Source organism: Schistocerca gregaria, chromosome 2, assembly GCF_023897955.1.
Source record: "Schistocerca gregaria isolate iqSchGreg1 chromosome 2, iqSchGreg1.2, whole genome shotgun sequence".
NCBI classification, from domain to species: Eukaryota; Metazoa; Arthropoda; class Insecta; order Orthoptera; family Acrididae; genus Schistocerca; species Schistocerca gregaria.
In genome coordinates, this window is record NC_064921.1 from 40,413,752 (window position 1) to 40,441,608 (window position 27,857).

The 27,857-nt window shown below is 37.8% G+C and overlaps 1 protein-coding gene across 2 annotated transcripts in view; it reads right to left on the reverse strand.

The window, feature by feature from the left end:
• LOC126336280 (zinc finger protein 879-like) overlaps positions 1-27,857 on the reverse strand; it is a 357,886-nt gene that overhangs the window by 61,363 nt on the left and 268,666 nt on the right. For both annotated transcript variants that reach the window (XM_049999798.1, XM_049999799.1), the window contains one exon: positions 2,914-3,106. In XM_049999798.1, the coding sequence (XP_049855755.1) occupies positions 2,914-3,106 (193 nt within the window). The remainder of the gene's footprint in view (positions 1-2,913; positions 3,107-27,857) is intronic.

A 27,857-nucleotide genomic window follows, 5' to 3' on the forward strand; every position in this document is an offset into this window, starting at 1 on the left:
CCCTCCTTTCCTTTAGCACAGCTTCCCACCACTGCAGCCAGCAGCCCTATCACATCCCTGTACACTCCCACGTGCAGCACCATCCACCACCCATACATTATTATCCCTCCCCCTTCCTGACCAATGCCTCTTCCTCTCACCCATCACCTACTCAAGTAGATTGCTGCTCACATCAGATGCACAGGTCCCAGCATACAGAGACAGTGACCGTGTGTGTGTGTGTGTGTGTGTGTGTGTGTGTGTGTGTGTGTGTGTGAATGGTTCAAATGGCTCTGAGCACTATGGGACTCTACTGCGGTCATCAGTCCCCTAGACCTTAGAACTACTTCAACCTAACTAACCTAAGGACATCACACACATCCGTGCCTGAGGCAGGATTCGAACCTGCAACCATAGCGGTCGCACGATTCCAGACTGTAGTGCCTAGAACCGCTCGGCCACTTCGATCGGTGATTGTGTGAATGTGTGTACATTTTCTATTTCGTAAATAGTATTTTGTCCAAAATCTTAACATTCTAGGAATCTTTTTCATTGTGCCTGTCTGTGACTCAAAACCTCCTCTATGTGGTGAGTAGCAATCTATCCCTTTTGTATTGTTGCCTTTCCATAGTGTTGTTATTCCATCCTGGACTTTCCATTGTTTTACACCCAAATTAAAGGTTGATAAGGACGGAGATTTTTGAAGCTGATATTGCAAATAATTTCTCTAATGTGTAGTTGGAGAGAGTCTCTCTTAAGGTCGCATTACATTGAGTCTTTCTATCCTACAGGTGCAACGTGTATGAGAGTGAAATACACTCAGACTTCAAACAAAATGTAGTACATCCAAATCCAAAGAAAGAAGTTGCTCACAGAAGTGAAAATTACTGAGCAATCAGTTTAATAGGTCATGGTTGCAAAATACTAACACGAATTCTTTACTGGAGACTGAAAAACATGTAGAAGCAGATCTCGGTGAAAGTCAGTTTGGATTCTGGAGAAATGTAGAAACGTGGAAAGGAATACTAACCCTATCACTTATATCATAAGGCAGTTTAAGGAAAGACAAGCTTACATTTATAACATTTGTGGACTTGGAGAAAGCTTTTGACAATGCTGACTGGAATACTCTCTTTGAAATTATATATGTAGCAGGGGTAAAATACAGGAGAGAAACGCTTTTTACAACTTGTACAGAAACCAGATGGTAGTTACAAGAGTCGAAGATTCTGGGTCAGTAGTGGAGAAAGGAGTGAGACTGGGTGGTAGCCTATCGCCGATGTTATTCAATCTGTATGTTGATCAGCAGTAAAGGAAAATAAATGGAGTAGTAATTAAAGTTCATGGAGAAGAAATAGAAACTTTGAGGTTTCCCAGTGAAACTAATTCTGTTGCAGACAGTAAAGGAGTTGGAAGACCAGTTGAACGGAATGGAAAGTGTCTCGAAAGATGGATATACAATGAACATCAACAAAAGCAAAACAAGAATAATTCGAATGTAGTCGAATTAAACTAGGTGATGCTAAGGGTATTAAATTAGGAAACAAGACACTTGAAGTAGTATATGAGTTTTGCTATTTGGGCATCAAAATAACTGATGATTATCAAAGTAGAGAGGGATAAAATGTAGACTGGCAATGGCAAGAAAAACATTTCTGAAGAAGAGAAATTGGTTAACATCAAATATAGATTTAAGTGTCAGGAAGTCTTTTCTGAATGTATTTGTCTGGATTGTAGCTGTGTATGGAAGGGAATAATCATCCTGGGATTGAAGCTCTTTTCTCCCATGTTTGCTTTCACAATACATATGTTTTTGGATAGGGTCCGCCTTTAGCAAAACACTATTTTGTTTTTCAACCCAAACATGTTTCACTGCAGTTGCAGCGTCTTCAGTGGGCTTTTATTTCGTGGCTGTTAAAGATAGAGAATGTTCTTTAATGTTTGTATACACAGTTTGTCCTCTGCAGATGACAAACTGTGAAACAAAACAGTCACTGTAGAAACTTAATATGGAAAACCATACCATGTGGTAAAAAGGTATGAATTCATAATTTTATGTATTGTTTCAAATATCTATAATTAAGATTTGAAAACTAATATTTACATGTATACAAAAAGTAAAGAACGTTTATTATCTTTAACAACCATAAAATAAAAGCCCACTGAAGATGCTGTAAATGCAGTGAAACACATGGTTGGGTAAAAAGCAGACCCTGTCCAAAAACATATGTATGGAAGGGAAACAAGGACAATAAACAGTTTACATAAAAAGAGAACAGTAGCTTTTGAAATGTAGGGCTACAGAAGAATGCTGAAGATTAGATGGGTAGATCACATAACTAACGAGAAAGTACTACATTCAATTGGGAATACAAGAAATCTGTGGTACAACTTGACAAAAAGAAGGGATTGGTTGATAGGACATATTCTGAAACATCAAGTGATCACCAATTTAGTATTGGAGGGAAGTGTGGGGGGTAAAAATCGTAGAGGGAGACCAAGAGATGAATACACTAAGCAGATTCAGAAGGATGTAGGCTGCAGTAGGTACTGGGAGATGAAGAAGCTTGCACAGGATAGAGTAGCGTGGAGAGCTGCATCAAACCAGTCTTCAGTCTGCAGACCATAACAACAATGGGTTTCCTTTTCCAGATACTCTATGAACAAATGTCATATTTCCCTTTCTTACTTCTTTTAGAGATACTGTAGTTTCCTGCTCTTCACTGTCTCTCTTCCAGGACATAAAATATTTAATAAAATATGTCAGAAGATTATCATTTCTTTTTTAAATTTTAATTACACAATATTTCCAGGATTTTTTAAATGTAGTTTCTCTTACTGCCTATTAGTCCACATTACAGTTATTGTGGCAGATTTTAGTAAATAATTTTCCTTTTTGAAAGTTTGTATCCATAAAAATTAGCTCAAACTTACAGTGAGAATACCCTTGAAACGGAAGTTCTTTCCACAGAACTCACACGTATATGGCATAGCACCAGTATGTATCCGGTTATGCTCCCTCAGTGCTCCACGTTCCCGAAATTGTTTTCCACACACGTCACATTGATGAGGCTTGATACCAGTATGTAAAGTCGCATGCTTTCCCAGAAGTCGTGCAGTCTTGAATCTGTTGACATCATAAGACACAGTGTAACAGTGTTTTTGGTGCACTAAAGTGAAATAGTGGTCAGCTTTAAAACTATATTCTGACACAAAGAATATGAAAACAAAATATTGAGAACAAATTAGAGGAACAAGTTTTATTGTCTGGTACACAACTAAATATAATTTCCATCATTCCAGTTTCCTGTTTCTTCCCAACATGATTTATGGTGGCCCCACTGGAACCGCAAACACAAATGAAGACGAATAGTGAAACAGGGGAGACACTGGAAAATAAAAGATCAATACAAAAGATCATCAAAAACGAGACCATAAGGGACAGAGTACAAAATCGAGCAGGTCAAGGACGTGTCAGGAGACACCCATGGACTTTCTGAAGAAACCATATGCTTAAATGTCTGATGGACACAACAGGGAACCAAAATCTGGATGGCCAGGAGGGAATTTGATCCAACTTCCCCCTGAAAGTGACACCGTATTTTACCACGGCTTCCACCACATAGCTCGGTAGCTATGGCACAGTATACTAATGTAAAATACGAGTAAGCAACATGAAATGAACAGTGTTCATCTCATAGCAGTTGCTTCTCATTAGTTTACACACACTATTTAGAGGCACAATGTTGCTGGATAAAGTTCTGCAGTGGTGCAATATTAAACGATTATTTTCAAAAGTTCATTCCACTGATGATGGAGGATCAAAGGCCACGTTTTACACATCCAACTATAGCCCAAACACAAAAGCTGAATTAATATTACTAAAATCTTACACATAATACTATATTCTCCACAACCTCAGAAACAGAACAGTCTTATAAAATCTAAGGTAAGTTTCAAAACTGGCACAAAAATTTCTTTAAGGTGAGACACTTTACAACATCATTTTGCAGTCATTTGAAATTGTTTATCAATAACATTAAATTTATTTTGCTAAGTTGTCACAACTGGCTGTGGGTAGAACAGAACGTTTGCTACCACATTAGTATACAGTCCGATAAATGCAGTATGCAGAGGGAAAACACTTTTCAGTTAAGATTACCAGGAATTAAAACAGCAAGAGCCATCAGCCTGCTTAAATCTACTACAAAGTAGATGTTTAAAATTCTTTTTTTGACATTTCACATCCCTGAAATTGGTGGGGAGAAAAATGTCTACAAATAGATTTTAGAAAAATGACAAACAACATTTCTCAGTGACCTCACATCATTATATGACATGTAGACCTACAATTCTTTTATTTATGTGAATGGTTGTTGTTGTTGTGGTTTTCAGTCCTGAGACTGGTTTGATGCAGCTCTCCATGCTACTCTACCCTGTGCAAGCTTCTTCATCTCCCAGTACCTACTGCAACCTACATCCTTCTGAATCTGCTTAGTGTATTCATCTCTTGGTCTCCCTCTACGATTTTTACCCCCAACACTGCCCTCTAATACTAAATTGGTGATTCCTCGATGCCTCAGAACATGTCCTACCAACCGATCCCTTCTCCTAGTCACGTTGTACCACAAACTCCTCTTCTCCCCAATCATATTCAATACCTCCTCATTAGTTACATTATCTACCCATCTAATCTTCAGCATTCTTCTGTAGCACCACATTTCAAAAGCTTCTATACTCTTCTTGTCCAAACTATTTATCGTACATGTTTCACTTCCATACATGGCTACACTCCACACAAATACTTTCAGAAACGACTTCCTGACACTTAAATCTGTACTCGATGTTAACAAATTTCTCTTCTTCAGAAACGCATCCCTTGCCATTGCCAGACTACATTTTATATCCTCTCTACCTCGATCATCATCAGTTATTTTGCTCCCCAAATAGCAAAACTCCTTTACTAATTTAAGTGTCTCATTTCCTAATCTAATTCCCTCAGCATCACCCGACTTAATTCGACTACATTCCATTACCTGCGTGATGTTCATCTTATATCCTCCTTTCAAGACACTGTCCATTCCGTTCAACTGCTCTTCCATGTCCTTTGCTGTCTCTGGCAGAATTACAATGTCCTCGGCGAACCTCAAAGTTTATTTATTTCTTCTCCATGGATTTTAAAACCTACTCTGAATTTTTCTTTTGTTTCCTTCACTACTTGCTCAATATACAGATTGCACAACATCGGGGAGAGGCTACAACCCTGTTTCAATCCCTTCTCAACCACTGCTTCCCTTTCATACCCCTCGACTCTTATAACTGCCATCTGGTTTCTGTACAAATTGTAAATAGCCTTTCGCTCCCTGTATTTCATCCCTGCCACCTTCAGAATTTGAAAGAGAGTATTACAGTTAACATTGCCAAAAGCTTTCTCTAAGTCTACAAATACTAGAAATGCTCTGTCAAACTCTTCATGCAGTATCATATCTCCCATTTCATCTTCATCTACATCCTCTTCCATTTCCATAATATTGTCCTCAAGTACATCGCCCCTGTATAGGCCCTCTATATACTGCTTAGGATTGGGTTTCCATCTGAGCTCTTGATATTCATACAAGTGGTTCTCTTTTCTTCAAAGGTCTCTTTAATTTTTCTGTAGGAAATATCTATCTTACCCCTAGTGAGATGAGCCTCTACATCCTTACATTTGTCCTCTAGCGATCCCTGATTAGCCATTTTGCACTTCCTGTCGATCTCATTTTTGAGACGTTTGTATTCGTTTTTGCCTGCTTCATTTTCTACATTTTTATATTTTCTCTTTTCATCAATTAAATTCAATATTTCTTCTGTTACCCAAGGATTTCTCCTAGCCCTTGTCTTTTTACCTACTTGATCCTCTGCTGCCTTCACTACTTCATCCCTCAAAGCTACCCATTCTGCTTCTGCTGTATTTCTTTCTCCCATTCCTGTCAATTGTTCCCTTATTCTCTCCCTGCAACTCTGTACAACCTCTGGTTTAGTCAGTTTATCCAGGTCCCATCTCCTTAAATTCCCACTTTTTTTGTAGTTTCTTCAGTTTTAATCTACAGTTTATAACCAATAGATTGTGGTCAGAGTCCACATCTGCCCCTGGAAATATCTTACAATTTAAAACCTGGTTCCTAAATCTTTCAGTGTTACTCTTCAAAATGACATATGTGTGATATCTGTACAATGTTTGGTTCTTGTGCAATAAATAATTGAATGTGTTCCTGAACTTTATGTACACCCTGTACATCAACATGTCTTGTCCATGTCCTATTTTTCTACATAATCTCCAATACATTCTATGGCCATACACCAATGATGTGGAAGAGCATTTATTCCCTGCTGATAAAAACTTTTGTCCTGTAGGCGTAGCCATGTTTTCACTGCATGACTGACACTCTCATCATCCTCAAAATGTGTTGCACCAAATAATAACACGCCAGAAACAATTTTAATCCATTTTAGGCACCCCAAACAACACTTACACGAATCTGTGAATGTTTCTGGCTTTTTCTAAATTTTTGAGGCCCGAAAAAAACAATGAAATTTTTTGACTTTTTTCAGTTTTTTGCCTATAACTCGAAAACTATTCATCCTACATAAAATTTTGCCAGTACCAAAATGAAAGAGCATAGAATGACCTACTTGTCAGTTAAAATCGGTTCTGTGGTTTAGCCACAATTGATAGTCAAAAATGAGTATTTTTTTTCAACTTCATGGTTCTAATGCCTGTAGCTCAAAAATGGCTATTCCAAATGAAAAATACCATGTGTCAGAGTTATAGAGCATTAAAGTCTGCATTAGAAAGAATTGCTAAGTTTTAAAATTTGCTCAGTCTTATGCATATATACTAATAAAATCGCGAAAGTATTTGTAGCACTAAAATCTCGATAAGACACTTTTGCGAAGTCCAATTACTTTTCAATCTCAAATCATTCACATTCGTCCAAATATTCAAGTTTAAAGGCATTTTAGATAGGTCCCTATATACATTAACTCTGTTTATTAATTTGAAGTATTCTAGTTTGTCATTTATAGTTTTTTGTATTAAGAAAGTGTTTTTATGGTCATAGGCATCCGCAAGGGAGGGGGGAGGAGACACAGGGGGCCCTCGCGTGTTCATGGACGTCCATACAGTAAACTCAGAAACAATGACAATTTATGTTTTTATAGAAAACAACTCGCGACAAGCCATCAATTGATCCAATTTCTCAGTAAAGACATGAGGTGGGTAGTTGGAATAAAGTATACATTGTAGCGCCTCTCACTGATTGGTGCTCAAATGACCACCCTAGAACCACATCAGCGATAGGATCATTTTTACACACCCTCCACACCCCTATGCTCACGTCTGAATGGAACACGGCGCTCCTTCGTCTTCCAATGCGGACCAGCCAGCTCCTCTTTGTAGACTTTTAGATTTATTTCCAATAGTTACTAAGGGAGAACTTTATGGCACTGCTGAGTCTCTGCTAAAAGGCAGGACATCAGATGGGGGCATCTGTCTCACCATCATTTGAGGTCAGTTGGCTATGTGCTGTCCATACTAATCAACATGATAAGGTGCTCCAATTCCTGAAAGATCAGGAATTTTCTCCTTGGCTTTAAATGTCAATTGCAATACTGATCAGGTTCACTCTGAAATTTTCTACATGCATCTGACATAAATTGATTTGCACAGAATGTTTATGGTAATCATATGAGAAGTATCTACCAATACTTATTACTTAGTTCCCCTTTGTTGCTTTCAGAAATCCAATTCTGGAACAGGATAGTCAAATGACTGGCCATCTGCCATATCTCAATTAGTGAAGTTGTTCTTGTTAAGTTAATCTCTTTTGCCATTTGTGGAGTTCTAAAACAATGTGTATGAGTTGTGAAACACATGATTTGTAGGCAAATTGCCTTGATATGGTGGGCACTACTTGTTTTTATATGCAGTGATGCTGTTGAAAATAATGAAGATAAGGGTATACTCTACATCTGCAAACCACCTTGAGGTGCGCTGTACCAGTTATTAGGGTTTCTTCCTGTTCTATCTACATATGGAGCATGGAAAGAATGACTGTTTCAATGTGTCTATGAGCGCAGTAATTATTCCAATTTTACTCTAACGATCTCAGGCCCAGGGTCTGGGTGTTTGTGTTGTCATCATCATCATTTGTGACAGTGGCCAGATTGGACTGTGAAAAAATTAGACTGTGTAAAAATTGGGACTTTGTATGGGCGCTGATGACAACGTAGTTGGGCATCCCACAAACTGATCATTATCATCTCATGAACCCTGTGTTGTTGGGGGTTGTATTATATCCCTAGAGCAAGCATTTAAACCTGATTCTTGAAAATTTGTTAGTAAACTTTCTTGGGATAGTTTCTGTCTAGCTTCAGCCAGTTCAGTTTCTTCGGTATCTCTGTGCACTCTCCCATGGATTAAACAAACCTGTGATCATTCGTTCTGCCCTTCTCTGTATATGTTCAATATCCCGTTAGTCCTATGTAGTACAGGTCACACACCCTTGAGCAATATTCTAGGGTGGATCGCACGAGTGATTTGTAAGTAATCTCCTTTGTAGAGTGATTGCACTTATCCAGTATTCTACCAACAAAACCAAGTCTACTACCTGCTTTACCCATGACTGAACTTGTGTGATCATTCCATTTCACATCCCGACAAATTGTTACACCCAGGTATTTGTATAAGTTGTGCCGATTCCAACAGCGACTCATTGGTATTATAGTCATAGGATACTACATTTTTTCATTTTTTGAAGAGCAAAATTTTACATTTCTGAACATTCAGAGCAAGCTGCTGATCTCTGCACCATGTTGAACACTTATCAAGATCTGACTGAATATTGATGCAGCTTCTCTCAGGTAGTACTTCATTATAGATAAAAGTATCATCTGCAAAAATCCTGATTTTAATATTAATATTATCTGCAAGGTCAATAATATACAACACGAACAGCAAGGTTCTCAGCACACTTATCTGGGGCACATCCGAAGTTATTTCTACATCTGATGATGACTCTCCATCCAAGATAACATGCTGTGTTTTCCCTACCTAAAAGTCCAGAATCCAGTCACAAATTTCACTTGATACCCCATATGATCGTGCTTTCAGGAATAAGCATAGATGTGACACTGAGCCAAATGCTTTTTGGAAATCAAGAAGCACTGCACCTACTTGGTTGCCCTGGTCCAATGCTTTCAATATGACACGTGAGAAAAGTGAGAGATGAGTTTCACATGATCGAGGTTTTTGAAAACCATGCTGGTTCGCAATGAGGAGGTCATTGTGTTCAAGATACCTCACTATGTTTGACTTCAGAATGTGTTCTAAGATTCTACAACAGATCGATATCAAGAATATTGGACGGTAGTTTTTGGATTGCTTCTACTACCCTTCTTGTAGGTGCGTGTGACCTATGCCTTTTTACAAGAACTGGGCATAGTTTTTTATTTGAGGGATCTACAATAGCTTAGAGTGAGAAGACAGGCTAACTCAGCCATAAATTCAGTATAGAATCTGACAGGGATTCGAATGGGGCCTGGAGCTTTGTTCAGTTTTAACAATTTCAGCTGTTTCTCAACATCACTAACACAAACACTTACTTCATTTATCTTTTCAGTGGTTTCAGGCACTGAAAACCTTTAGAGGAGAAAAGATGGCCATCATACTTGGTTAGAGTGTCAAACATCTGTTGTTCATGACAATTGTCAAAAGATGTCTACACAAGAAGTCAAGTGTTCTCAAGGCTGAAAGAGAAGTAAAAGATTCTAAAATGTGCATCAAGAGGTAAAGTGAACAAGCTGAACTTCAATTAACTACATATTTATTGTGAAACAGATGCCTCTGTATCCATTAAGGCCCAACAATGGAAGTTTAATAAACACAGGTGAGATAGAGTGCGCCTCCTAATGAATTTCAGACACCACAAAAAATATAAAAATGGCTGCTTCAGCTAGAGCAAATGAATGGGATGAGGGCATTTTATGGAGGCTTGGCACTGGAACAGATTTAAAGAAGCAGCATAAAGTAGGTACCTCAGTTACTGTCACATGCATTTCCTTCTCTCTGCATCTTTTTCAAGACATTGTGGCCAGCTGGAAAAAGCTGTAATGACTGACTGTATAAACTTCATCATCAAATGGATGGAAGAAAATGAGGAATTGAGTCACTTTATACTGGAAGACATTCTGCAAATACATGAACCAGTTGCTCCCAGAAAGAAATATACCCTTCCTAAGTTGCCTGAAATATGTAAAGCAATATAATTGTGGTACCCAGAAACAATCAACTCCAGCAATCCCGAATATGCTTTGAAATGTGAAGTCATCAGGTGGACAGTGAATTCATTGGATAAATTTCCCTCTCCTGACATGTTTTCGAGAAGTGTGAATGACAAGATCCCAAATTCTTTGAATGTCGTTTCAGCCATGGGTTTCAGCAGTTCATAAGGTGAAGTGATAAAATTTGAAATTTCAGCTTTTCAGCAGCCTCTTGAAATCATAATCAAAAACCTAGTCACACAATTTATTCTGACAATGCAGGCATAAAAATTGATATAATTGATGGCAATGACACTTTTAATGCAACGTGGGGTATTCAGTGTTTTATCCCCAAAAAATCCATGATCCCAAAAACCCCTAGGCCTCCTGAAAGATTAAGTCATTACCGAAAATGACATCCTTGAGAGAGTACGCCAGTATTCCACCGGAGCGCTTCGACAAACCTAGTGTAGAAGGTTTAACCACAATAATCTTTGAAGCTATAACTACTTGTGAAGCTGAGAAAGGTGTACTGGTGAGGTCAACAGATCTGCTGTGAATCTTCAGGAAATGTAAGAATGCCATCAACTTATCTGGATGGAATGGGTTTAGGAAGACAATAACAGCCGGCCGGAGTGTCCGAGCGGTTCTAGGCGCTTCAGTCTGGAACCACGCGACTGCTCCGATCACAGGTTCGAATCCTGCCTTGGGCAGGTTAGTTAGGTTTAAGTAGTTACAAGTTCTAGGGGACTGATGACCTCAGAAGTTAAGTCCCATAGTCCTCAGAGCCATTTGAATCATTTGAACAATAACACGTAACCAGCCCTCATGCATGTTGTGGCTTCCATTTATCGAAGTCCACCCCACCCCTCCAGATGTTGACACCATCTATATAGCTGTTAAAAATGTAAGGAGCAACATCAAAAAATCTGTTTGTCACCTTCGATCATCCACTCTATATAAAAGCAAGAAAAATTCTTGCTTCCTGTGGACTACATTGTGAGCTGAGTTGTGTAACCATGTGAATTGATGGCTTCCATTTCCTAATGTCCTTCATGGCTGCCACGGGATTTATAACGGATGGGAGTGGTTTTCAAGATATATACATTGTTTGTTTCACACTAGTATTGACAAAAGCCACGATGTCTGGTTCCACCATTCAACAGCTGTAAGCACTTTTGGCTCAACTTGCTCTGCGTGAAATTATTCTATCAACATGGAAGCTATCACAGATGGAGCAAACAGCACTATCATCTCTTCTTGACCTCTTTGGGAATGGTGAATTTGAAATGAAAGACTCCATTGTGGAATAAGTGATGTGGAAATTTCAAGCACAATGTGGAAAAAGTGATGAGGAAATTTCAAGAACAGTTACAAAACTTGGAGGGAAAAAGCCCAACAGCTAGACTAGGTGCAATATTTTCATTTGGTTTCAATACTCACACAATTCATTGAGAATGAGAGATGTGGGGATTAGGAGTTGCACCCATCAATTGCAAAGAACACAATACCTTATTTTGATGCAAGTGACCACTTTATGCCAAAGCAAGAAAAATATACTTGCAGGATATGCAGGAACTTGATAAAAAAAAAAAAAAAAAAACCCTCACTCCTACCAAAATGAGTAATTTGTGAATAACAGTTATTTGACCAGCAGGCAAATCCAAAAACACTGGTCAGAACATATGGTCAGACATGAACACTCAACAAGTTCTCATGAGGGCTATATCCACCTCTGGGGGCTTGTCATGAGGGCAGGGGGTTACAAATGGAACTCTGGCTAAATGGATTGCTGGAATGCCAACAGAAGTGGACATTACACACCAAATTGAGGACTTCCGTGGTGTATTGTTTACCTCATCCAAACAACAAGGTGATACCACAAATTCTCCGATGAAACAGGACAACCCTGATGTGGATAAATTCAGTAAAGGGTTTGATTCTCATGATCCATTCTCCCAAGGAGAGTTCATCATGCCCATTAGTACCCTGAGGAGGGATCTCAGAAAAGCATAAAATCTGCTGAATGTGCGCAAAGAGCACATTTCATGTCATCTGCTTCTGTTTTACTTGATGAAACAATGTCACCAACTGTGTCAAAAGAAAGTTTATTATTAAATGAACTTAATAAGAAATGTCTATCTCAATGTTGACATAAAAATTATGAGGTGAAGGGATCAGGTCAAGCAGACCATTGAGGATGCAGACTCCTTGATTGTTGGCATAGCCGTAGAAAAGTCAAGAAAGGGAGGCAAGGTCTTCATTGTTGGGGAAGATATCTATTTGTTGGCCCTACCAACTGACCACATAGCTGGTAGTAGAGAACAGGAAGGACTGTCACCAATATCTTGTTTATGAAAGCTTTAAAACGCAAGCAAGGCACATCCATCTACACGCCCAACAGTTCTAAGCTCTCTGAAGAAGGCAAGAAACATGTTATTTCTTCACACCTTCAGTGACTGTGACACAACCTCTACATTGTTTTGATATGGCAAACTAAAATTTATAAACAGTTTTAAAATGAACGTGAGTCTCCAATACTTCACATCAGACTTCATGGAACCCAACACCACTCCTGATACGGTAGCTGAGGCAAGAGTGAATTTCATCTCCAACCATTCCAGAGAGTTATAACGAAAAATAGTATCTTCAATCTCCAGGAACTGCTGAACACAATATCCTGTAATGCAAGAAGGTATTTCAAGCAACTTGTTCCTGCACAAAAGTGTTCATAAATTGCTCGTCTATGTGCAACAATTGTAAGGGGCTTTTCTGCCTTAATTGTCTAACAGATAAGGATATCTTCCTTGATTAGTTGAAAATTGATGATGAGATTGACATCTTTGAAGACGAAATTGATTTACATCTCATGCCAGAAGAAGGCAAAGAATTGGATGATGTTTCCTCCCCTGGACCATCTCCCCTGAAATGCAGAAAAACATAAAAAAAAGGAATAAACTGTGAGTAAATGAAAATACAAAACAATAACTGGGTCATATAAAGACTGTTCGTGAAACCTTATCTCTCATCAGTTTTATATTGTAATTTAAGCATATTTTGATCAATTAAGCCTGTCATTTGACATATTCCATTTTTAAATCAGTTTATTACCATTATAGACAGGCATGATAATTAATTCATATTAATACATACAGCTATCTAGTTAGGTAGGTATGTACCTAAGTAAATTACCTTTAAATTTGAATATTTAGATGAATGTGGACGATTTGGGGTTCAAAAGTAATTGGATGTTGCAAAAATGTCTTAGCAGGATTTTAGCCCTGCCAATACTTTCAAGATTTTATTGTTATTTATGCACAGGGGTGAGCAAGTTTTAAAATTTACGAACTTTTTTTACACGTAATTTAATGCTCTTTAACTCTGGTACATAGTATTTTTCATTTGGAATACTCGTTTTTGAGTTACGGGCATTGGAATCAGAGCGTAACTCAATTTTCCATTACGTTGGTAAGGAATGTTGATTTTTGACGATTGATTGTGGCTAAAGTAGGCCACAGTACGTGAAATTTTATACTCTTTCTCTTTGGTCTTCACAAAAATTTTCTATAGGCTGCATCGCTTTCGAGTTATAGGTGACAAACAGAAAAAAGTAAAAAAAAAATTAGTTGTTTTTCGGCTCTCAAAAGTTTAGCACAAGCCAGAAACCATCGCAAACTCATATAACTGTTATATGGGATGCCTAACATTGATGAAAATTATTTCCAGCTTGTCTATATCTTTCCAATTTGGCTGCGCTATAGGGATAATGAAGTTCTGTGGACATCTCTGTTGGATGCTGGGGTCTGAAGACAAGTCAGCAACCTAACTCATACCAAAGGTGTTCCACTGGGACTCTGGGCAGGTCAACCCCTTTCACAAATAACTGTCGACAGCTCACTGCTTCATAGATGGTGTCTTATGACAGGGTACACTGTCTTGCTGATACAAGCAATCACAATCTTTATAGTGTGTAGTACACAATAGTGTAAAATGTGTTCATATTCTTACAAATTTAGCATTTTCTTAAGCTCAGGAAGGGGACCACAACCTAACCATAAAAAACACACCATATTCTAACAAAACCTTCTCTGTATTTAACTATTAGTTTTGGCTCCCGAGGCTACACTAGCACTCAATGTTTTATTTAATATCTGTTTATGTACCCACTCAATTAGTGGGTTCAATGAACACTCTAATGTATTACCAATAAAATTCTGAAATACAGCTATGCACCGCACTCCACCTGCGAGAGAAAAGCGTTCACCCTTTGGACTGTAGTTGCTTCTCGGAGAGCTAAATCTAAAGCAAAAAGCTTAGATAGATGACACACACTGTTACACTATGCGATCGATAATACACTTGTGCAAATCTGGTGTTGAACCAAGGATATATTTTTACATCAAAAGCCCAGCACTTTTAGGTAAAGAGATCTTCTCTCTTTCATATCTAAAAAGATGACACACAGCAACAAAACTTCATAGAGTAAAAGTGTGAAAAAGAAACTCTTAGCAGCAAAGAATTTCACATGACACAACACCGAGCACCACCATATGAGAGGACAGGAAACACACAGTTCTGATTTACACTTACTTTAACACTGTCCCTAAATCAAATTGTGGTGCACAGAACAACCTTTACGTAAAAAACAAGCTGTCAAAACACAATAGTTACGAAGTTCTATCTTGGTACACATTGCTCTCAATTTATTTGATTTTAAAGGCTTTATAAACATGTCATCAAGCTGATTTTCAGATCATACATATTCCACAGTGATGTCCCCAATTTTATAAAGTTCTAGCATAAAATAATATTGTACTTCGATGTGCTTAGAGTATTTGCAGAACTCTGGATTTCTCAGTAATTTAATGGGGCTCGCATTGTCAATGAAAAATACGGGCATGTTTGTTTTTCCACTGTCTCCAACAGCAGTCTGATAAGGCATACTAATTCCTTGGCTCCCTTACTTGCAGCAACAAACTCCACTTCAGTGGTGGATAGTGTAAATGATTTCTGGAGTTGAGATCATCAAAATACAGCCATATCACTGGTCACTGAAACAAACAATTTGTTGATCGTCTTGTTTTAGTGTTGCCAGCAAACTCAGCAACAGCATAGGCACATTGTTTACTGCAAGATGAAGTACAGAAGAGACCCAATTTGGAAGTACCATGAAAATATCTGAAAATTCATTTACAGAATTCCAATCAAAAGATGTAGGTTTAGCCATAGATCATGCAACTTTTGAAACAGCATAAGTGAGATCAAGACTAGTAGAACATGCCAGGTACATTACTGATCCTACAGCCAAACAATAGGAACATTGCTGTCAAGAATATTGCTATATTCATTGTCTAACTGTTTATTATCACAGGAAGTTATCCGTGGTTTCGAATCAGTCATGTTACAATGATGTAGAATCTTCTCTGTCTATGCTTGCTGTGAAATAGACAAGCCACAGTCTAGTTACATGCCTAAAAATGAGTCTAAAGATCCCACTGTTATTTTGAATTCTTACTTTAACATAGCTACAAGTGAATTCACTGTGATTTGAGATGTTCCTGCAATTCATCATCGACATAAATAGCAATCACCAATTTTTCTGTTTCTCTTTGTCAAATGTATAAGCAAGAATCTGCAGTATAGGCAATAAAACAATTTTTTCATGAATGAGTGAAACTTGTTATTACAGCAACGAGGTGATTGCCTAAGGCCATACAATCATTTCTTGAGGTGGTATGCATGACTTAACCCGTCATCAAGACCTTCTGGTTGAGTCATGTATATTTCTGTACCAAAGACACTATCAAAAATGCAGTTCTAATGTCGAATTGAGCAACTTACAGGTTTTCTTCTGCTGCAATCACATTACAGCACGAGTAGCATTAGAATGAGCAAGTGGACTAAATGTTTCATCATAATCAAAGGCAGCACAACCAAGCAAGCAAGGTATCGATCAATCGATCTGTCAGGTATATATTTAAAATGGAGTACCAACTGATTAGCAATAACACTTTTTTATCTTTAGGCAGTTCTATAAAGTCCAAGGCATATTTTTCTTCAAATGCCTTCATTTCTTCTTTTATCTGTTAAATCATTTATTTGAATTACTACTTACCATAGCTTCTTTGAAGTTTGTTGATGCAAGTTCTTCATGCATTGTTTTTGCCAGTAAAACTAATGCATTTGCTTCTTGAGACTGGTATCCTAATTCGTAGTTACTAAATTTTGCTGGGGGCATATTTCGTGAACTGGACATTACTTTTGGTAGCTCATTCAAATATTCCTGGACACTAGTCTCAATTTGATTAACAGTAGATTAACTTTATACATGAAACTGTCAAATACTTTGCCAGTCCACAGTCCAAAAAGTGTTTTATCTTCAATGTCGGACTTCCCAGTATGACTGAGTAGAAAAATGGCTGTGTCACATGCACGAGCACAATATAATTTAGGTAACTTGGATATTAACACTGAGTCAGCTAATTCAACAATATGTCGATCTGCTTGTCAAGCAACATCATTTTGCTCAGGAACATCTGCACAGATAAGGTGAAACTCAACACCACAGTCCTGTAGCACTGCAGCTACCATGTTACAATTAAACTCTCCTCCACCGTCAGACTGAAACACTTTTACCTTATGTCCAGCAGCATCACAATCCTTCAAAAATGTTTTCAAATTGTCAGCCACTTCAGATTTATTTTGCATGAAATACATTTGAATGAAAGGGAAATAATCATCTTTGAAAATCACATAGTAATAGAAACCATTCATCTGCAATAGATGTAAGAATTAATAAAATAGAAGAGCATATGGTTTGACCAAAAATATTTACAACAAGAAATGTATATATAGAAAAACAAAACTAACACACTAGACCACAGTGGTACAACCAGAATGTTTATATGGATCTGAATGCCTAATGATGAACTATATGGAGGACACACTAGAGGTACTGGAAAGAAGGATTATTAGAGAAATAATGGATGCAATAAAAACTGCAGATGGTTGGAAAATAAGAAGTAATGAGGAGATCTACAAAAATATAAAGAAAATATCTGAAGTAATGGCCAAATGAAGATTAACCTTTTTCGGGCACCTCTACTGAATGGATGGAAATAGACTAATAAAACAAATACTTCTGTATTTCTGGAAGAAGAAATTGACAACAGCATGGATTACTGTAGTCCTCCTACACATCATCGAACCAAATGATAGCTGATTGCACTGGATCAGTTACCGAAGCTTCGGGGGGTCAACTGAAGATTGGGACACAACTGGTTGGAACTGACCAGTGATATAACAGTTTACTCATACATATTAATGTTTTTATATTCAGGCCACAGATAATAAATCGATTATCCTCTGTGGTGACGCGTCATCATTGTAAATTGAAACAAATGAATGTGTTTGTACAAGGCAGGGCTACACATTGTGTACAATTTATGTCACTTGTATTAATTTAAATTATTTGTTTGTTCAATTCATTCTGTACTTATTTTCATTTTTAGTGAGTTTGAGATATTTTGGAAGAATTGCTTCTCATTCTGGACAATTTTTACTTTGTGATTTTTGTTTGTGGGTATGGATTTATCTATTCCTATGACTATGGAAGATTTGAAGTAGGGTTCATTGATAGAATACAGTTTTACAGTTGTCAATAGCACTAGTATTAATGCGATGTTTTTCAGTCAATAGTAGTACTATCAAAGGAGAAAACACTGATGATCAAAAATATACGTCAACTAAAGAATAGGATGCTAGTACTAACAAAGACAAAAAAAAGTGACATACTTAACATTGGCATCCTGTGCCTCAGTTGAACTACAGAGATAGTATCCTGTTCTTCAGTTGACCTATATAGGTCATCTGAAGTACGGCATATAAATCTTATACACAGTGCTATTTTTCACCTTTGCTAGCACTAGCGTCCTATTCTTTAGTTGACCTATATGGGTCAACTAAAGTACAGGATAAGAATTCTACATATGTATTTTGTAGTTACCTAGAGTTTTTCGCCTTTGCTAATACTAGTATCATATTCTTGAGTTGCCCTACATAGGTCACCTGACGTACGGGATACAAATTTTACTCTTGCAGGTTTGTTCACCATCACTAGTACTTCTACGATAATTTTCAATTGAAGCTATTGGTATCAAAGGCAAATAAAAAATTTGTATTCCATACTTCAGTTGACCTATATTCGTCAACTGAAGTATGGGATGTAAATATTTTTACATATGTCGCTCTCCTCCCCCCTCCCCCCCCCCCCCCCCCCCCCCCCCTCCCTTTCATCCTTTCATAGTTCAACTACGGTACATGATGCCAATGTTATGTACATGGATTTTTTCGTCTTCACTAGCATTAGTATCCTATTCTTCAGTTGACCTATATAGGCCAAATGAAGTATGGGATACAAATTTTACTTAAGTCGGTCTTTTTGCCTTTGTTAGTAATAGTATCAGCTGAAGAATAGGATGCTAGTAGCAGCAAAGGCGAAAGAAGCAACACCTGTAAAAATTGTATCCCGTACATCAGTTGACCTATATAGGTGTTCCATGCTAACTTTACTTCTGTCCCTTTCCTTTTTCTTTCTTTTTTGCACTAGTATCCCATTCTTCAGTTTAGCTATACAGGTAACATGGAGAATAGGGTACTACGACTCAAATAAGTGATATACTTAACACTGTTTGAAATATGAATGTACGTGGTATATGTCTACCATATGCTTTCTCTGGCCTGCATTCATTTGTTTCTCAACATTCGCCTTTGCTGTTAAATAGGTGCAATACATCATCTCTGGTAACTTCTGACGTCATCAGTCAAAGCCGACAGCTTGCATCCCATTCTCCAGTAATCCCGCTTCAGTCAAAAGTCCTAAATATTGCCAGGTGACCAGCAGCGATCTGCATCTGCTCCTCCACAATGAGATTGTCGAGCACCACTAATTACTGTCTTACAATTATCTGCAGGGACTACTGAATTTTTAACGACATACAGAAGGACTCCGATCAAGAGCATTCGAGACCTTGAAGGGAATCTGTATTTTCTCTGAATAGATAATAACAAACGATTTTAACTCAGCTGAACGTTAGTGACAATTTTCCGAGTTACCAAATAATTTAATTTCAAGGAAGTTGCATATTAGTTAACTTTATAATTACCCACTTCAGTTGATTATTTCCTTTTAATGTAGGAGTAGTAAAGTAAGTAGCAACAGTTTGTTATCTAATCCACCGGACACAACAGAATTAAACTTAAAATTAATAATATATTGGTACTGCATATGATAGCAGGCAACTTCATTTTGCAAAACCCAAATCCTTCCATCAGATTTCCAAAGGGTACATCACAATTCATTATTCCAAATCACTCATTTCCAGTTATCCACCATTCAGCAGTTTGCTCTTTACACCACCTTTCGTGTCGCTTACCACCGACTACAGAAATGTGTGGCTTACGAGGAGCTGCTTGACCATTATACCTCCCTTATTCCAACTCCCTACACACAGTCACTGTGCCAGCTGGACTGCCGACAGCACTCTGGAACACACGAGTAATTCCTTCCACTGATATCGTGCGATTTTTTATAGCTATCTTCCACAACATTGCCCGATCCTGGTTCAGGTGTGGTTTTTCCTTTACTTTTCCACTTCACAATAACATCACCAACACTCAATAAAGGGAGCTTCACAAGGGCTGAAATGACCCTGACAGATTTGTTACTAGGTGACATCCAATGAATAATTCGCATCTGAAGACATTGAGTTCTCCAACCAACCAACCTACCTGTCTAGCTATCACTGCTTCTCTGCTGACCACCACTTTTCTACTGGCAGGTCTGCGTCTCGCAACATCTAGTGGTCAGTTTCTAATTACGTCGGAGTGTCTGTCTACTTTTGATCAGATAATGTACAATTGTCATGACTGTTCACCTGATTTGTGATCACACAGACAAGCACACAATCATGTACTTGCAATGCTGCGATGTGGGTCGGTCTGCCCCTGGCCGAACGACTGGCCTCGTCACTATCCACTGCACGGGCCTCCCCCACAAACTTCCGAGATGGGAGGGGAGGGGTGTGGTATCGACTAATAACTGGCCGTCCACACTTTCAAATACGTGCATCACCAGTTATGCCGCTACCAATGAGGTGCGAGAGATCCCTCTTTGGCTCTCCAGCAGCAGGTGTACTTCAGCTTGGACATTCATGCACTGACCCCTGGTTTTGTGTTTGCCAGTCGAATAACATTTACAGACTTTCGTAGTGGCCAGGGATCGAGTTCTGAATAGTTGAACTGAAGAGTGACATATTTATAAATCTTTTGCATCTGTATATTTTTCAACGTCCAAAGCTACAGTTAGCAACAAAACAAAAAAGAGTTCCCATGAAAAGAATATGGAAATTATCAAGATGTCCAGTGTGAGTCAGTAAGGATGAATATGGACTGTGAAGAGAACTGAGACAAGCACAAGACATAACATTAAGGTTAATTAGGAGCACTGGAAGATTGAACATCTGAACTTAAAACGAGGAGGCAGTAAAACTAGGGGCTAAGCTGAACAGACTGGACAAGTTGGGAAATAAGTAAATTAGGTGAACTGTAAGTGTAGAAAACACGTAAGAGAGCCAAAATAAGATGAGAGTACCACGCACAACAGACAATAAAAAGAAGCGGAAATGCAACCTTTGCATTCAAGTCAAGCACTTCCAGTTATCAACAACAACAACAGATCTAACAACAACATATCTTGAAACAATGGAAAATCCAGGATGGAATGTAACAGTATTATGAGAAGGAAAGTTACTACTCACCACATAACGGAGATGCTCAGTTGCAGATAGGCACAGCAAAAAGACTTTCATAATTATAGCTTTCGGCCATTAAGACATTCGTCAACATTCATGTGTGTGAGTTGCATTTGCACGTGTGTGTGTGTGTGTGTGTGTGTGTGTGTTGTTGACGAAGGTCTTAACGGCAGAAAGCTACAATTGTGAGTGTCTGAGAGTCTTTTTGCTGTGCCTATCTGCGAATCAGCATCCGCACTATATGGTGAGTAGTAACTTTCCTTCTTATAATATAACAACATATTTTGCTTTGAGTGTCACTATTTCTCAGAGACTAGATTATTCCGATAAAGATTAAACCGCAAGAAAGTTAGCAAAGTATGTGTCAGTGATTATGTAGTCCAATGAAAATGTGGTTGATCACTGAAACTTAATAATTGGCTTACAGACATGAAGGATGATAAATGGTACACAAAACCTATAAAGAACAATGGCACATCAACCACACATAAATAGCAATTACAAAGAAAATAAAATAAATAAATTAACAAACGCTGGCAATATGGAGCAATACTCCAACTTTGACATAAAAAAGGGCACAGAAGAGAATAATCCATCAGCCAAAAAGATAACAAAACGATGTGGTAATACTGCGGCACAAACTGACACTTTCCTACCTAATTACTTTTCAATCTTCCAAATATAAAAAGCAATCTTCCAAATATAAAAAAGAGGTTAAGTCACAGATAATCTGGTTAATAAAATGGTAAAACCAATTTAAAAAAGAAATGAAATTTGTTTCTATATAAAAAATAAAAATAAACAGGATCAGTTCCCTTTAAGTTGCTTTCTCGAGTTTCCCACTACAACTTAAAATCACACACAACTGGTAATTTTTACAGTATAACTTTTATAATACTATGCAATTCATATACCAAATCTTATACATAATCTTCTACATGAAAATGAAACTAGAATGGAATGTATCAGTAGTATTATAATTTCATTTTATTTCAAAATTTGGTCATATTTTCCATAATAATGGGTCACTGATGTGGAAATTGGAAATTTTGACAGGAGGGAAGGTGTACTGACCCACAATTTCTATTGTGTTGCCTAACACCAGTACACATTTTAGCATACTGCTAACAGCAGTTTCTTCTTTACAGGATGCTGAATTCATACTGGAGGAGGCTAAATTTCCCATACTGTAGATTTTGCCATATTTTATTTTGTCTTATATTTTCGGGTGAGTTTTATCTCATTTCCAATTCACTTTCCATTTTCATAAAACAAAGAAAATTAGGATTCCAGCATAACTATTACGGCCTTCAGTGGGCTGTGTACCAAGTACACTATAATGCCTTGTCATTAGTGGCAGCATTCACGGTAAGTCGGCAAGTGATACTTACACAGTGTAAATAATGTAATTATGGTACAGTGTGACTGGCTAGCAGCAATACTCACAGACCCAAACAAGTTTTCAAGTTATACTCAATAGACACATTTTTAGATATGTAACTGTGAAAAAAAAGAAAAAAGTAAAAAAAATTTATTATTTTGAGTAAAGACAACTTATGTTAAAGTGACACATTCCACATCATTACGAAATGTTGTATTCATGATCTTTGGAACAATGGATTAATTTATGTATGTCCGAGAAAAGATGATCTACACCTCATTAGCTTATGCTCAATGAACTTCAGTAGTAAGTTTATAGACATGCATAGAATCATAAAAATAAGGGAAATTGATATATTCTGACAGGGGTGACAAAGCAATGATACAAACTGAAAACACGAATTATAAATAGAAAAAAAAACATAGACATGTTTATTTCTACAATGGTTTACATCAGTTTACAGCTTGAACATTTAGCAATTTTTTGACATAATCAACATTTCTGTCAATGCATTTTTGTAGATGCTTTGGCAGTTTTGTATGCCCATATCACACCAGCTCACCGCCATGATGTTTAGAAAGTTATGAACCTCTTCTTTCACCTTGTCGTTGGAGCTGAATCGCTGGGACCACAATTAATGCTGACAGGCACTGTGAGACTCTGAAGAAACTCAAACGGGCAGCAAACCGTTGCTCTCCGGCAACAGTTTCAGTGGAACATAATCACCCACCCACCCAGTGACTGTCAACTGCTCCCTAGGTTAAAAGAACATTTGGACAGAAAGCGATTCAGCTCCAACAACAAGGTGAAAGAAGAGGTTCATAACTTTCTGAACAGCATGGCGGCGAGCTTGTATGACATGGGTGTACAAAAACTGCCACAGCGTCTACAAAAATGCGTCGACAGAAATTGTGATTATGTCGAAAAATAGCTAAATGTTCAAGCTGTAAACTGATGTAAGCCATTGTAGAAACAAACAGGTCTATGTACTTATAAAAAAGAATAGGAGACCTTACTTTTGGGAACACCCTCGTATTTGGCCATCCTGTACAACTTTGCATGTTCCCTTAAGAATAATAATAATAATAATTTTATGAGTGATATTCACCCATTAAATTTTAAGCAAAACTGCCTGGAAAAATGTCAAAGATTGGCTTTTTATATCTCAAGGACTAAATGTAAGATGAACCTGAAACTTGGCATGTAATACACTGACATTACAAGTTCCTCAAATATCAGGTTTCATTTATGTACCACTGAACAAATTAAGTGAAAAGTTGAATATTTTGTAAAAAGTTACAAAGTGCAGTATTTTTTATGTGAGTTTGCAAAACACTGTGTTCAATAAAACTCTCCAAACTGGACTCATTAGAAAGACCATGGTGTGATCTGCAAAACAAACTGTATTTGATCATCTAAAGTGGGCTAACTATGCCAGGTAATTTGAATCAAAATTTGGCACAGAAAATGTACAGTTCAGATTGTTATATTCCATGAATGCATATCAACATGAACACATTAACTCCCATGATGTTCATTTGGGGATTGACTAAAATATAGCATTTACTTCACGGTTATTTTATTTCCTTTCTATTTTACATTCATTTTCCCAGTCTCTATGAAAAAAAAGTTGATGAAAAATAATTTGGTATCTATCTCACACATAACTCAAAAATATATGTAGGCTGAAGAAAAATAGCTTGGCTGTTAATGAGTTAACAAGCAATAGCTCAGAGGCACAAAGATGTGGAGTAAAAAATTTCGTTAACTTATTTACTTCATCTTCTGTAGTGATCAATCCAAGGATTGGTTTGCAACAGCTACAATAGCAGCTTGTCTACATTCAGTGTGTCTTTCAGTTTTTCTCTTCATTTCTTTATAGGTGTTACATCCCACATCTTTCACGATTTGAGCCATGTACCTCAGCCATGGTCTTTCTCTGGGTCCTTTTCCCTGGACATATCCCTCTGTGATTGTGTTCAGGAGTCCTTTATGTCTTAATAGATGGCCTGTAAACTGCACTCTTCTTTTAACAATGAAACTCCAGAAGCTTCTCTTCTCACCTGCTCTTTCCAGAACCACTTCGTTTGTGACCTTGCCGATACATTTTACTTTGAGCATGCGTTTACAGCACCACATTTCAGAAGAATTTAGCTTCTGGTCTTCCTCTGTCTCGAGAGTCCATGTTTCACAACCATAGCATGCCACACTCCACACATATGATTTCAAAAATCTTTTCCTGATTGCAAGGCTGATGCTCTTAGATGTTACGATGTTTTTCTTCTTGTTAACAGCAACCTTTGCTTGAGCAATTCTACTTCTCACTTCTGCCTTGCTCCTTCCATCACTGGTAATATTACTGCCCAGATAAGTAAATTTATCAACTTGTTCAAGCAGTTCATTGCCTACATGAACTTGGACTTTCACTTGATCTTTTTGGTCGCATGCCATTACTTTTGTTTTTGCTTTATTAATTCTCATATTATATTCTTCCCCCCATACCTTATCCATTCTATTTAGTACGACTACAAGATCTTCTTCACTTTCAGATAGGAAAGCTGTATCATCAGCATATCTTACCATATTTATTCGTTGGCCATGAATTACTATACCTGCCTGTGAATTTTTCCTTACTTTTTTCAGTGCCTCTTCAATGTATAGGATAAAGATAACAAGGGATAGTGCACAACCTTGTCGGATGCCTTTCTGTATCTGCACCTCTTCTTGTTTTGACCATCCACGGATAACTACTGTCTCGTTTTTGTACAGGTTCCATATCATTTTTCTATCTTTATAGTCTATTCCTACTTTTTTTGAGTACCTCAAACATCTTATCCCATTTAGCATTATCAAAGGCTTTCTCTACATCTACAAAAGCTATGTATGTTGTCAAGTTATTATTTAGTTGTTTCTCTAATATTAATTTTACAGCAAATATTGCTTCTCTGGCTCCTCTATTTTTCTGGAATTCAAACTGGTCTTCGGAAAGTGTAGTTTCGACTTCTTGTTCTATGCATTTTAGGATAACTGAGGTTACTATTTTAGAGGTGTGAGTAATTAGGCTGAGCGTCCAATAATTTTCACATCTTGTAGCATTTGCCTTCTTTGGAATGGGGGTCAAAATGTTTTTATCAAAGTCTGTAGGAATTTTACCCTATTTACTACAATCTACAAATTCATCAAAAGTTGATTTTTTTAACGAAATGATGAAAATAGGGTATTCTTTTACAAATACTGTTTTCTGTTAAAGCTTCAAAACAGTCTCATTAAAGAGAATGTGCCGTAAGGCACTCAGAATAGTGGTTTTAATTCTCAATATGATTAACATGAAACTTTGGACACAACAACTTAGCAAGATAAGGTTTTCAAATGTAAAATATGATTCACAAATGGCTTTCCAAATTGCTACAACATCAGTTCATACTTGATTTCCGTAAAAATTATAAAAATAGATCACATTCAATTAGCATTAGAAAATTCGTTTTTAATTGATTTCAAATTAATCATAGTTAGAAAGAGCCAGTTTTCAAGCATTCAGGAAAACATATTCGATTTTCAAATGTGAGCTAACAATACCTGAAATTATGGACAAATTTGACGGCATGTATCACGGCAACAGGCTATGTAGCAGCCACCTGTTGTCTATGTTTCAATGAGCATGGTATTTATTTTTAAGCTGATAGGTAATATCTCACTGTATTGTGTCGATCTGTGGTGACATTGTCCCTTGCCATTCAACACCATGAAGCAGCAGCCCCATCACCATAGGAGTCAAACTATACCAGTCATGATGTAGCTTTCGGCAAAGGCAGTGTGGCCTCTGTTGCCTGAGACTGCAGTCATGTGTGTGTGAGCTGTGTTTGTGTGACTGTATATGTGTGTGTTTGTCATCTGATCCCGACGAAGGCTTTACTGCCAAAAGCTATAGTTGCGACAGTCTTTTTTTTGTGCCTATCTGAGACTCAGCATCTCCGCTTTATGATGAGTAGAAACACTCCTTTTCACAATATTGTTACATTCCAACCTGGATTTTCCATTGTTTGATTTATACCAGTCATGAGTTGGATTTCTTCATCCAGGTTCCGAAACCTGTAATTTTGTCTCTTATCTTACATTCCATAGCTTTGTGGTGGTACCTGGCTGCTTACCATGCCATTTGCTAAGTATCTTATCTCCGATCCTTAAATCTGTAGGAGTAAATCATTTGAAATTTTTTAGCCACATTCTGAGGTTCATTTCCCAAAAAATGGTACTATCATCCAGATGATGATACTGAAGAAAAGATGTTGCCACTATCTAAGCTCTATCTTGCTCTACAAATGTCAAAAACTCCAAGCATTTTTAGGTAAAATGGCTTACTTTCACAAATTTATTCCCTTTTACGAGTTCCTCTACATGAACCTACCTTCTCTCAGTGCTCACTGACCTGCAAGCATGGATCCACACCTATGAAATCTAAATTACATTCTGCTTCTTGTTTAGCTACTCTTTCCATTATTGCCACTACCTGGTTTTGACAACGGACATGTCTGAGTACGGACTTGAGGCCGTTCTTGCACATCGATATGAGGACAGCTCCAAACTCCCGATAGATGAAGCATCAGAAACACTCAACTCCACTCAGTAAGTGCTTCTCGCTAGGTGAAAAGGAAGCAATTGCTGCTGTCTATGCCCTACAAAAGTTTCACGTGTTCTTGTGTGCATCTAAGTTCCACCTCATTCCTGACCATAAGCCCTTGTTTAATCCTTCTGATTCAATGCCTGACAAAGCACCACATCGCTTCCAACGTTGGGCCTCATTTCTGTCTTGCTATAACTATGAAGTACATTTCTGGCCTACCATCATGATATATGCTAATACTGTTGCGCTGTCCTGGGTTCCAATGGATCAGGATCCTATTTTTGATTAGGATGAACTCCTTTGTTTCAATTTAGATGTTAAGGGACAATGTACACTGGAAGGGCTTCCTATTACTGGATCATAGCTGCTATCACTGCCAATCCAATTATGCCCTCCAGACAGGCCTCTAGGCAGGACTTCTGGTCCTATGCATAACTAATCTGCTTTCTGTCACTGCATTTGGTATTTGATATTGTCGCTCTCTTCGCTACAGACAAGTTGTCGCCCAGCTATACTATTGTGGGATGTGCTTCGGCTCCCACATCAGGGACAATGGGGGGAGGGGGGGGGTCTTGCGTATCATGTTATTGGCCTATGGCAAGAGTTCTGGCCCAGCATTGGCATGACATGTTGCAGCCTGCTCTCAGAGTGCCACTGAACAAGCAATGCTCTATCCTGCACTGCAGCATCAGTGGGAACACAGACATGTTGATTTCTCAGGACCCTTCCGATATCCTTCCTGGTTGTCAGCTGTTGGTACTTTTTC